This window comes from Dipodomys spectabilis, unplaced genomic scaffold (assembly GCF_019054845.1).
Source record: "Dipodomys spectabilis isolate Male_0828 unplaced genomic scaffold, ASM1905484v1 ptg000329l, whole genome shotgun sequence".
Classification (NCBI taxonomy): domain Eukaryota; kingdom Metazoa; phylum Chordata; class Mammalia; order Rodentia; family Heteromyidae; genus Dipodomys; species Dipodomys spectabilis.
Window position 1 is genome coordinate 1553838 of NW_024871006.1, and position 13204 is coordinate 1567041.

Below are 13204 nucleotides of genomic sequence, written 5' to 3' on the forward strand. Positions count from 1 at the left end.
AAAATCCTCCGGAGGTAAATAGGGGGTTTGAGTCCCCTGGTAAGTGAATGGTGGTGAGAAGTCGCCCCATTCACTGAGACTTCATTTTGTCTCTGTGGCCACTTGGTTGTATTGTTAACTTTAGTGTGTGTGTTTTATGTTTTCTGGGGTAGGGAAGTTCTGGGTGAGTGTGGCAGGCTCAATCAGCAGACTCTGGATTCAGCTTGCTGAGTGAGAACAGCACAGAGTTCCAGTAGGGATAAACTGGGGCTCATTAGTCCCCAACTCAGCCTTCAGTTCTTGTCTAGTTCTGTTTTAGAATTGGTACCAGTTTTAAATGTGGATCCTTGGTTTTTGTGTTTATCTGTGTTTTTGTTATTTATTTAAACATCTCTGGGGGAATAAAAGTTCCAGCTGGGCTGGGTCACAGACCCGCTACGCCCACCCTCCCTGTGAGGCATGGAAGGTTACTGGGCTAGTTTGGTTCCCTTCAAGCCTTAGGCTGCATTTTCTCCTTGTGCAGGCTGCTAGCAGGGAGGGTGTAAAAGGCTGTGTGTCTGGTTTGGACTTTTTCAACTAGTCCTGACAATGTAAAAATCTGGACAGTTTAGTTTTAGGTGACCCCCCTCCCCCAGCCCTCCTCCTACAGAAGGGATTCAAAAGACTAATTAGTGAATCGCCTTGCTAGATAAGCAAGCTCTGGGAAAATAAAGCCCAACAAAGGTACCTAGTTAAAAAGAAATACTGTCTTAAATTTTTGTTTAAGAACTTTAAAAGGTGTACGTACGACTGATTTTGATTTTTGCGCGCTTTAAGATCTGTGTGAGTGCTTTGTGTGTGTCTGTGAACATGTTCAAAGATAAGAATTGTCAGCATGCTGTAACAATTGGGTGAGTTTAAAGTTAAAATTCAAAAGGTTATGAGGTTTGGACATTACCAAAGATTTTAAAAATCTTCACATTGTTTTAAATGGCTTTGTAAAGATTCTTTAACTTGCAAATTAGAAAATCTGGTATTTTAAAAGACTAATGTTTTAAAATGCATGACTGTTTATACTGTAATCAAATTATCTGGCTTAACAAAAATGCATTGGCAGTTTGAGATCTAATTCCCTTGGCTAAAATTTGGAGATAAATATTAAAAATTTAAATGTAAAGGTTAGTTTAACACTGTCAAAGATGTTACCTGTTCTGTCTGTCTAAAACTGTATTTCATTCGAGAACCAAGAGAAGAGACGGGGAAAAACTTAGAAGCCAACAGAAGACCTATCTTTAGGGGTAAGGGGTGAACAAGCAGAAGTACAGTTCAGCTGGCCATGCATGGTGGGACAGGCCCTGGGAAGAGTCCACGCAGGGTGAAAGAGGGTAAGCTGGCACAAACGCAGTTCATCTAACCCTAAAGAGTCAGATTGGGTGTGCCCATTCCATAGAAGGGGCCGAACGGCCCATCTTTGTTCTCTCTTTTCTCTGCAGTCAGACACTGAAAACATGATGGTTAAAATAAGTGATGTGATGACCTGATTAGTATTGCTAAAACTTCCCCTTGGATGTGTTAACATTAAAATTAGAAAGGCCTTAAAAAGAGGGCCAAAAGGTTATTTGTATAATGTGGCTTACTTTCAATTATGTTCTACAATTAGGATGTTTTTAAAAGTTATAAAGGTGTTAAGTCTAGCCTCGTGGTATAATGATGGTGACTGTAATTTTTGGCATTAAGGAAAAATTGTCATTTGAGTTTAAAAATCTTAATGTGTGTCTGCTTTAAAACAAGCAACCAAGAGGCAATGAGTGACACTTGGCCTCAAGATTTCAAGGGATCTTTTCAAAACGCAAATAAAAACTAAAGTATAAAATATTAAAGGTGATTAATAAGAGGCTTTTAAAAAAAATTAATTAAAAAATGAATTTTTGGATATAAAGTTTAAATGTAAAATTGTTCTTGACATTGGCCTCAATGTACACAAAGGAAAAATTAAGATTATCAAAAGAATTGCTATTCTAGTTTGCTCTTATGGGTTTTTTTAAGTTTCCAGCAAGCCCAGAGCAAAGCACAGAGTATTCTTACAAGTTTGTCAGATGTAACTTTGACTCTTAATAAGTTTCAGGTAAGAGCATGCTTAAAAGCTACTTCTATGTTGACCACCTTGTTGCTTTTAATTGGAGTAAAGTGGCCTTTCATAAGACGCATTGATCTGCAAACTGGTTCGAAGCCAGCCCGGGCAGACAAAGGTCCCTGTGAGACTGTCACCGCTCTTCAGCCAGCAGAGTACTAGCCCTGGACTGAAGAGTCAGGGGACAGTACTCAAGCGCCAAGCTCAAGACTCATAGTGGCAGAGTACTAGCCCTGGACTGAAGAGTTAGGGGACAGCATTCAAGCCCTGAGTCTGGGACTCAAAGTGGCAGAGTGCTAGCCTTGAGCTGTAGAGCTGAGGGACAGTGCTCAGGCCCTGAGTTCGAGTCCAGCAACCAGCTAAAGGGAAATGCCAATGAGGCATTTATCCCAATGTGGAGAAGACACTCCTGGGACAAAAGCAATGGAGAAGCATCCAGAGGCAGTAAGCCACTGCTTGGATGGCAGAAATGTCAGATCCTAGTGTCATTTGTGCGTGGCCTTTCAAAACTGGTCAGAGCCGGGAGGTCATAGGAAGATAGTTTGGAAGCATGCCTAATGTTCATGACTACCTTGTAAGAGACAGGAACTTGCCAATCCTCTATGATAGTAAAAAGCTAATGTTATAAAATGTGGGGGATAGTTTAAATCTCAACCCCTTTATGTGCCAAAAAGCTCTGATTGGCAGCTCTAATTGAGCTGACACTAGTTACATGAAGTTCATCTGCTCAGGAAAATGTTTGTAAACCTGAGAGAGTGTTTCTATTGATATCTGTCTAAAGGCCTGCAAAGGTAACTTAGGCATCTTAGGCATTGTTGAGATCACATTCCTAAGCCATCTAGGAAGATGCTTTTGCAAACCAGAGTGCTAAACAAGCTACACTGCTGTAGCCGGAGAAAAGGTCTGTGCAGTTGTCAAATGTTAAATATTGTTCTTAATGACATCTAACCCTGATGGCCTCTTTGTAAAATAGGCTAAGGTTATAGGTTCCTGGCTAGGTAAGATCAACGCCCCTGAAGTCAGCTTGAAAAAGTTACAGAAGATGGATCTTCGCCCTTCTACCCCCATTTTAAGATCAAGGGTCCAGAGTCAGTTTTGGAAAAATGAGGCAAAATAGATAAAATAATTCTTTTAAAGGCATAAAAAATAGGGCTAACAGTTGTTGATATGCAAGGTGTGGAGACTGCATCTGTCAGAGATGGTTACAAGACTAAGCCTTCTGAGCCTTCTGTGTCTATTTACAAAAATATCTGGTTAGTAAAAATGTTGTGATTTTGGTAAATTGTCCTGGGCTATTGTTTAAAGATCTTAAAAACCAGCAGGATCAAAGCCTGCCAAGCCTATGCAATGTATCCTTAACCAGTCTGTGTAGGAATTTACAGCCCAGCATGAGGTGTGACAGTCCCTTGGAGCCACTGAGAGATCCTGCTGCTGCTGCTGCTGCATACCCTAATGGTTAAAGTTCAACGACTGCCTGACAGCCACCTGGAGAAACTCCTGCCTAAAGATTCCATCACCTCAGTCTGCTTCCTGGTTGACTGCTGCTAAATCTACGATCTTGTCGGACATTCTTTTGGGTGATATCCAAAAACCCTCTCTTCCCACAGTGGATATTGGGGACAAGGATATCACTGGCTAGCTTGCCTTAGGCCATTCAGTGCATAGTGACTGAAAATCCACTCTATGGTCACAGCCTAGTTTGGCTCTGGTATGGTAATAACCTGAGTGTGTTATCAATGGAGGTAATACTCTTAGCCTTAAAATCTAGCAAGCTTCTACATCACAGTGGTGCCTTAAGGCTGTTCTAAGATAAAGGTTCCGCAAGCAAAAGGAAAATTGTGCAGTTTTAAACTACAGCTACAAAGATGCTCAGGGATTGTAAAGAAAGAGGGTGGTAAAGAAAGCCTTGGAAAAGGGATTGTAAAGAAGGTAGTAAAAAAGCCTTGGGAAAGGAATTGGGGAAAAAAATTGATATCCACTTTGGATAAGAAAGGATTTAAAAAGTAAAAATTGTCTTTAAAAAAGACAAACCTCAGAAAGTTTAAGTATGTAGCAAATGGTATGAGTATGTCTTAAAATTGGAGCTTACAAGTACAGCTGGTACAAAGGATCATGGACAAGTCCCCATGGTTCGCTACCCTGTTATCCTCCCTAATGGGACCACTAATACTATTAATGCTAATTCTTACTTTGGGCCCCTGCATCATAAATCGCCTAATACAGTTTGTAAAGGACTGCCTATCGGTCGTACAGGCCCTAGTATTAATCCAACAATATCATCAACTTAAATTAACGGAGGAATCTCCAGTTGAATGAAGGATTTCATTCAGGCAATAAGAAAATGGGGGAATGAAAGACCCCAGACACTTAACCCGAAGCCCCCTATTGAGCCCTTTAAGAAAAACTGCTACCCCTTCTCCTGCATACCTAAGAAAGCAAGCAGGACACAGGCAAGCTATTAAACACTGAATCACCGCCTGCAGACCTCAGCGTGACTGTGATACATGCCTTAAAGCCAGACATTCCTAGAGAATAGCCGACCCACCCGTCCCTTCCTGTAAAACTTAACCCTAATAGCGGGGTAGGGCAGGATGTAGTAAATCACTTGTCAAAATTAGGGAACGAACAGTTTCGGTGCATAACGACCCGCACAGACTTTGTCCGGGCAAGTACCGACACGTCAGCCTTCCCCCAACCCCACCTACCCCATCTGGCTAGCTTAACCTGACCAATCCCCACCCTGAACATAATTTAAAAATAACCAATCATTACCCTGTAACCAAGCATCTCGCTTCTGTAACCTCGCTTCTGCTGCCCATAAAAATAGGGTGCTTTCAGGCACTTGGCGCGCAAGTCTTCCGACAGACTTTGTCGCCCCGGGTACCCGTGTAACCGGTTCTCAGACACTTGACCCGAACCTTGTGGATCTCGTGGTTGAGTGCACCTGGGAGCTGAGGCATGCCCGAATAAACCTCTTGCTGATTGCATCCGCACAAGTGGTCTCGTTGTTCCTTGGGGAAGGGTCTCTTCTGATTGAAGGACACCCCAAGTCTTCGGGGGTCTTTCAATACCTACACCCATACAGACAGAGACACACAGACACACACATGCACACACAAAATCTGAGGAGCCCCTGTTCTGAGTAGTGATCATAACTTATGCTGCTGAATGTCGGTCCTGGGTCCTAGACAGAGCTCCATGGGGCCTAACCATGTCTGCGCACATGTATCTCCAATACAAAAAGTAGTAGGTGGCATGTGGGAGGAGCTCAAAACCTGCTTGAGCCTTCTTCAAAGGCCCAGATCCATCAAATGGGTTGCTGAAAAGTTTTAAAAGAGACATAGTGCAAGATCAAAAAGGCCAAAGCAGCCTTAAATAGCATTCAAACACTCTTCTCATGCCCTCAGCCCTGCTATCTTGGTGGTATTAACACATCAACAAACTTCAAACTTAGGCTTCAGTTCCACAGGGAGAAAATGACTCAATAGAAATTCCTTCCTCACCAACAGAAAGAGACATCTAACTCAGACCCCCATGCGTGAACACACAGACTTGAACTCCTTTCATACCTGCATCCCAAAATAAACTCCTCCCTCCACTTCCAAAATAGAAGGCTACTGTGAGACCAGTCATTAAAAATGGAATATCCAGCTCTTAACTGGGTTGACTGCAGTAAAGGACTTGGGTTTTCCTACAATCATAACAAGACAGGCAGGGGAAGGAGGTAGGCTGTGGGGAAGAGAACAGAAAACTTAAGACAGAAACTTTAAGTACCCAGAACTCTCTCCAAAGTACCACATAATTTTAAGAAAACGGATTAGAACTGTTTTCTTGTGATTACTTAAAGGAAGGGAAAGGAAAGGAAAGAAACTCGAGCATGCTGCGGTAATTGTACCCAGATGCTTTGATGATTTCCCGCCCCCCCAGGGCTGTTGTGAGTCCAGTTGCTGCAAGAATCTTTGCATTCCTGCAGGGCCCAGAGGCCTGTGGTCTGTCCACACACTGCCTGGGGACAGACATTGACAGGCCAACCCTGACACTTGAGCAGGCAAGAGAGGGGCCTTCGGCCAGCAGGTTGCGGAGGCTCCTGGGACCTAGCTCCTTCTCCAGACCCCAAAGCAAAAGGAGGCCTCTCCCTCAGAAGGACTATGCAGAAAGGGATGTGCTTCTAAGGGCTGTGCTCAGAACTAAGAGCCACAAGACAATTTCCTCCCAAGGTCACTGCCCAAATGGTGACACCCTCTCTTCCATGAGTGCTGTCAGGGGCGGGAGCCAGGGGGTGTGTACGGAGGGGTCAGGGCCTCGTAGAACCAGGCAGTCTGACAAGTGCATCTGGGCCAGCTGCCTGGAGCAGCGTGTGTCCCCTCCCTGCTCATGGCTGCTGCTTCCCACATATCTTTCCTATGGCATCACTTTCTTTGATAATTGAAGCTCAATTCCAATGGCTTTGCGTAAAAAAAAAATAGAAAGACAAAGCAACTCCATCAGCGAGTTCACTGGAAGCTGCTGTGCAGCCCGCAGAGGGCCACCTACTGGCCCAAGAAGGGATTTCTACGGAGGCCAGAGCAGAGCACCCAATGGCAGGCAGATGAGGCCTGCCAAGAGCCTGGGCGGAAAGGGAAGGGCACAGGGGAGCTTCTCTGTGGGCACCACACTCTCCTCTTCCTAAAATAAGTGCTGGGCTGAGCGCCTGAGCCCACAGCCCCTCTCGGCACACCTGGACCCTGTGTAGGTGTTTGTGTGCAGGGGTTTCTCCACGTGCTCACCCCAGCAGGTCCCTTCCGCCTGGGGTTATTTATAGAGAGCCGCCAACACCCCAGGCATTCCACTCAGCCACTGGCCCACCACGAGCCCTTCCCTCCAAGGATAGTCCTGCTCTTCCCGCCCCAACTATTTCTGCTCAACCTGACACCCCATCAGTAAGGACACAAACAAGTCAGTTCAAAAATGAGGCTCCTTTGGAGCGGCCAGGGGTAAACAGAGGTCTGGGAGGGCCAGCCAGGGCCTTGGGCATTTTGAGCGCCAACAGGATTTCTCAAGAGCAGAAGAAGACAGACCCTCCTTCCCCACAGGCTGTTTTCTGATTCATTCATTTTTTTTCTAACAACTATCCCAAGTGCTAGGTGCTCTGCCCAAGGCCAGAGGGATGGACTGAAACCCAACAGTTCCAAGAACTGACTGCTATAAAGATAGACTCGTGTACGTTCAGGAAGTAAAAATAGCTGAAGTGTGGGAGGAGGGGCCAGTCTCCCAAACCTTCCAATGAAACACGGGCTAAAACCCCGCCAAGAGTCATTATTTAAAAGTGACATGCTAACCCAACCTGGTTACCCTTTCTACATACCCAATTATTATCATTAATTACACTAATTATAACACTTGACAGCTCTTCAAAACATTTCCCTTACAAAAGGCTTTCATATGTATTATTCTGATCCTCAGAACAAGCCAGTGACATAAACAAGGTAGGATGGTGTCCACCCATCTTACAGATGGATACACAGAATTACGGGAGGCCTCAAGCCAGGTAGGAAGTAAGGAGAGCAGGTCTGGAACCCAGGCCTTCAAATAACCTTCCAACACGTTATACAGACTCTCCCACATCTTGCCTAGTAACATGAAATCACACCATCTGGGTTGGTCTCCAATTCTCTTTGACAATACGAGGATACATAAGAGTCCAGATAAAATGTTTTGGTCCAACCCCACAGCAGGAGGAAACGCAAGATTTAGTCCTCCATCTATCAATGATGCCCACAGATTCTGATCAAAGAGGACAACCCTGGCTCCAGGATCTCATCCCTGCGTAACGGTGGCAATATGCCAGAGGAAGCCTCCGGAAGGCAAACCAGGGCTAGGTCTCCACCGCCCACCCACCAGGAAAGGAGTCAAAGGAGTATCTCGCCTGAGCAGCACTTTCTTACTGTTGACACCCCAAACCACACACAGCTATTTACAAAGGTGATGCTCTGGACCCACACTGGAGACACAGAAGCCCCACTGTCAGAAGGCCCCTGCAAGCAGCAGCCTTACCATTGGCCTTAAAGAATGTCAGCCACAGCTGCCAAGCTGCAGGGCAAAGAGGCCAGCACCCAGCACCCACAGGTTTACCCACATGTCCTCCCAGCAGAACGAGACAGATGGGGCAGGTGCCCAGAGATAGCCCCAGAAAACTTCCTCCAAAATAGCCCGACTCCATGAGCCTGATTTGCATAAGGATGCGGAAACAACTCCCTCATGTGATCTTATGCTTCCTTGCAAAAGTCTGGCCAGTTCCATTTAGGTGTAGACCAGATGTCTGAGCATTGGTACACTGGTTTCTGAGGTTGGATGAGCACCCCCTAGTGGCTAAAGAACAAGTCCTTCCTCTTCTCACCAGTAGTCAAGCTCTTATTCTGTTAGACTAAAAATCTATCTATCTATCTCAGCTATCAAGAACCTTTCCCTCCTCCAGCAGCTAGACATAGGAGGCCACACCCTACGCAACGGAGATTTCCAGAGATGACTGTCAAATACATCCTGAGTCCCCCACAGAGAAATAAATCTACAAAGGACAAATAAGCCATGCAGATAGCAATCAAGTACACGGCAGCAACTCTTCCCCTGCATGCCATAAGCAACAACCTAGAATTAACCAGCACATTTTCCTATCTGATATTTCAAACAAGGGAGAGGTGAAGAAACAGGAAAAAAAAAAAAAAAAAAAACTCCTTCTAACAGGAGGTCTGAAGTTGCCTGCAAGGGCCAAGAATCTTAAGACCATTTTAAGGCCATTTGGTAAAGGCCTCTGAATCCTCAAAGAGAGAATGTACTCCAGGGCCCAGAGACTGTTTCTTCTCCAAGAAAACTAAGCAACAAAACCATCAACTGAGGTCTGACCTTGGCTTACAAGTATTTAAAACCTAGACTCACAACACAGCAGATTCACAAAGCCAAGTTAAGGGTCCTTCATTTGAGGAAAGTCACAGGGCCTTCCCCCAAGTCAGAAGCCTTTCTTGCCGAGTAAATATCTAATTTGACAAAGAGAACAAGTGAGGTTGTTAAGCCAATTGCTGGCTCTTATCTTGACATAAAAGTTCAAAAGCTCCCACTTAGCCCTCCATGGGTGCACACATTATTTCCTGTGACTCTACCACAACCCAGCTGCCACCCCAACCACATTAATTCCACTTTGCTGATGAGTGGTGAAATGACCCCTTTCCAAACTGGTGCTTAGTGGGTCTGGTGACTCAGAAGCAGCTTTGGCTGACTCTCTCCCCCACATACACACATTTCCCCTCATTCATTCTCTCTGGGTGTCTCTTCCTGCCCACCTCCCCCCCCCCTTCAGAGACACTACTAGCCCAGGATAATAAGTAACCCACATTAATGAATACAGCTTGCCACTGTTTGAAGTCAGCACTGGAAGAGAGTAGGTATTCAGCTGTGTGCATCACCCTCCCCTCTCCACACCCTCCCCCGCCCCCTTTAGAAAAACAAGAAGCAAGATCAAAGAGTTCCTGGCCAGCGGTTCTAGCTCTCAACAGACCTTTGTCAGCCTCCACAGCACATCCATCCATCCATCCAACTTAATTCGAAACATCTGTAAAGCCCAACTCATCCTCTAAGCCCCACCCCCACCCACCCCCACTAGCCCCAGCCAAAAGTCTTACCTGTATCCATTTTCAATGGTTTCCGTAGACCTCATGCTTGCTGTGGCCCTCAGAGTTTTGCTGGATAAGCCCACCACTGTAGGTGAAAGTTTGCACTTGAAGTCGGCACAAGTCCATTCCTCTTCTTCATTCAAGGTGGGAAGGTAGCCACACAGGACCTTCAGGCTTCCCAGTCCCGCGCTACTCATGTAAGCTGTGTTTTCTCCCCCACTCCTCACGTACTCGAGGTATATATCAGAAGTCAAAAACATCTGGTAGGCATTTTCCTCCATCACCGCCTGGATCTCAGTCTGCGCCTGGTCAAACATGATGGAGTCGATCTGCTGCTTCTTGATGTTATCTCTTATGTAGGTCTTGGTGGCAGGTTTCAGCTGCTTGGAGACAATGCTGTTGTTCTCGATGTACCTCTTGTAGATGGCTTTGGCTACTCGCAAAGTTTTGGTATCCTTCAGGTTCATCTGCCTGAATCCATTGCAGGCGAACCAGAAGTCCAGGGTATCCACACATTTCTCCCTCTCCAGGAAAGTCCGGAAGAGGTAAGCACCGTCCTGGTCACCCAACAAGGAGTGTAAGGACTTGGTCCACCTGGTCAGAGGAGAATCGGGGGATGCCCGCCCCTCAGGTTCCCCTAAACCATCTTCATTCCTCCTGGCGTTGGAGGAGACAGGCATGGGTTTGGTGGCCTGGCCCTTGCCCACGCCTGGCTGGCACGCTGGGGTCTCCCCTTCTTCTCCTGGAACAGGGGGCCGAGGGGCATCTTCATGGAAGCTGCTGCTGGCATCCGGGAGGCGAGTCACCAACACAGCGCTGCTCATGGTGAGGAGCGAGCACTGCTCAGTGAGCTGGGGGTTTTTTCCTTCTTCTTCCAGTTCCTTGCAGCAATGGGCTTGGTCTCTCACTCTCTCTCTCTCTCTCTCACTCTCTCAAGTCAGCAGGGGCTCATCTGAGCCTCCTCTCTGGAAAGAAAAGGAAGGAGGGGAGAGGAGGAGGGAGGGAGAGAGGGAGAGAGAGAGAAAAAAAGTATTGATCTAATCAAAACCAGATCTACCCAACATCAAAGCAAGAAAGTAAAGAGGCTTTTCAACTCCTCAAATTCAAATCAAGCAACTCAGCTATCCGAGAGGTGCTCATCTCAAGTATCCGACACAGCTTTTTCAAAGGTGAAATCTGAGCTCCTCACTCACTTTTTAAGGGGTGGAGGGAAGGGGGAAAAGGAGTTGGGGGGGGGGGAGGAGCTGGAAGCAAAGGCGGGGATGGTGGCCGGAGGGCCCTGGGAAGTCTAAGACTCGACCTTCCAAAATCCGGCTGGGCGTGCACCCCCCCACACACACCCCTCCCTCGACGGATGGCATCAACTCCAAAGACCTGCGCCCCAGCCAGCCGCCCGCCGCGTGCAGGTGAAACCAATTTTGGTAAATTTCCCCCACTCGGCTCAGCACAGATAACTCCAGTAATAAACGTGCCCTTCTCCCGCATCTGGTTCCCATTCCTCCCCCCGCCCCACGCGCCCCTCCCTCTGCGCTCCCCCAACCCACTTCTGAAAAATCTATTAGTTCCTCCCCCCCCTCAAAGCAGTCTGGTCAGCAGTAGGCAGAACGGGCTGCCCCGGACCCCCAGATTCAAGGTGCACCCCCACACACACACACCCCGTCCCACATGTTAATGTTGCTCATACTCCCCCCCCACCAAGAATCCAGCTCAGGATACACCTCTACCGTAGCACCCCAAAACCAGAAACCCAGTCACTCAGAAAGAAGACTTTGATCTTGAAACTTTGCAAGACAGCAGAGGAGCCCGGGGACCCCGCGACCCCACCCCCACCCCGTTCTCCCAACCCACCTCCCGGGGCCCGAACAGGGCAACACCGGTCCAAAGCAGTCTCCCGCTACTGATGCCGAGAACCCCAAACTCCACTGCTCCCCAGCTTGTCTGTTTGCAAAGAGAAAAAGTCTTATCTAGGCAATGAACAAGCCCCCCTCTTTCCCCGACACCGGAGGGATCAAACTGAAGGGGGGCCGAGACCCGCCGGGGAGGGGGCGCGGGCAGTGCCAGGCGGAGAGCCGGGCTCCCGGGGCCGGAGGTGGGGTGCTGGGCGCCCCTGCCCGGACCTCGCGCCACCGGGCTGAGCACCGCGGCCCGAGCAGGGACGGGGCCGAGGGTGGCACCGCGCATCCGGGCGGAGGGGAGGTGGGGCGGCCCCGTTACCTGGAAGACGAAGGCCGCCAAGGCCGGGCTCTCATCTCTGAGCCCCTCGGGCCCCGGCTCCCCGGCCCAAATCCAACCGAACGCCTCCAGAGCCCCGGAGAGCGGACTCGGAGCCCCACCGGGCCGGAGCCCGGAACGCACGAGCAGCACCCCGGAGCCCGGCCGGGGAGCGGTGCCGGCGCCGCCGAGGAGGCTCGGAAAGCGGCCGCCGGGTCTAGAAATGGCGACGCGCGGAGACTCCGACTCTCCGCAAAGGAAAAAAAAAAAGGCCGCGGGGGACGCGGGCACCCCGGGCTCCGGCCGGTCCCGCAGGCAGACTGAGCCTCCGCCGCGCTCGGGGCCCCTGAGCCGAGACCCGCGGCTGGGCGGGGGAAGGGGAGGAGGGAGAGCGGTGGGAGGGGAGCGCGGGGCGGGGGAGACGCGGGGAAGGGGGCGGAGGGGCGGGCGGGCGAGCGGGGGGGGGGGGGGCGCCCTTTCATCCCACCTTCCGCAGGCACTCCGCCGCTCACACCCCCGGCCCACAGCCACCGCGGCGGCGACGTGGCCCCCGAGGGGATCGGCCCCCCTCTCCGCCCCCCGTCGCCACTTGGAGAAGTCTCCGGGCCCGGCCTCTTCCCCCCCCCCCCGCCCCCCGCCACACCGGCCTCCGCGCCCGCCGGGGACTGGAGGGGGGTCCCCAAGCTGGGCGCGCGGGGCTGCCCGGCCAAGCCCCCCGGAGCGCTGGGCGCCGGGCCCGCAGCTCCCCTCCGCGCCGGCCCCCAGCGCGCCCCGAAAATAGCCGGCCTGCCAACTTCAAAGGGCCGCCCGGGACATCAAAGCACGCGGGCCGCCGGCCGCCGCGGCCCCGGCACTCACCAGCGATCCGCGCGCGCGCTCCGCGCCGAGACCTCGCGGACACCCCGGGCAGGGCCCCGGGCAGGGCCCCGGCCCCCGGCTGGGCTCGCAGCGGCAGCCCCCAGGCCCCCCGGGCCGGCCCGGGCGTCGGGGAACATGGGGAGTCCGCCACGGGGTGCGGGTGTGTGTGTGGGGGGGGGGGAACAAGGATCCCGGGATTTAAAGCGAGCTCCGGGGGCCGGGGAGGGGAGCGCGTGCCCCGCCGCCCCTTTTATGCAAAAGATCCGAGCGGGCCTCCGCCCCCACCGCGGCCGCCCCCCGGCCCCTCGGCCCCCGCCCGGCCGGCTTTCCACCGGGTCCGGTTTCCAGCCGTCCCCGGGCGCACCAAATGTCCTCCGGGCGCTTCCAACAAAAACTGCGCTGC

At 50.4% G+C, this 13204-nt stretch overlaps 1 protein-coding gene across 3 annotated transcripts in view; it reads right to left on the bottom strand.

Moving 5' to 3' along the window:
* Window positions 1-12861, bottom strand: part of Axin2 (axin 2) — a 39557-nt gene extending 26696 nt beyond the window's left edge. The window contains exons 1-2 of one of the 3 annotated variants that reach the window (XM_042665482.1): window positions 12802-12861; window positions 9742-10697 (exon numbers count right to left, since the gene is read on the bottom strand). In XM_042665482.1, the coding sequence (XP_042521416.1) occupies window positions 9742-10556 (815 nt within the window). In that variant the 5' untranslated portion in view covers window positions 10557-10697; window positions 12802-12861. Of the gene's footprint in view, window positions 1-9741; window positions 10698-11580; window positions 11651-11946; window positions 12024-12801 lie in introns of those variants that run through there. The other 2 variants (XM_042665480.1, XM_042665481.1) reach the window with 2 other exon arrangements.
* Between the last annotated feature and the right edge of the window lie 343 nt (window positions 12862-13204).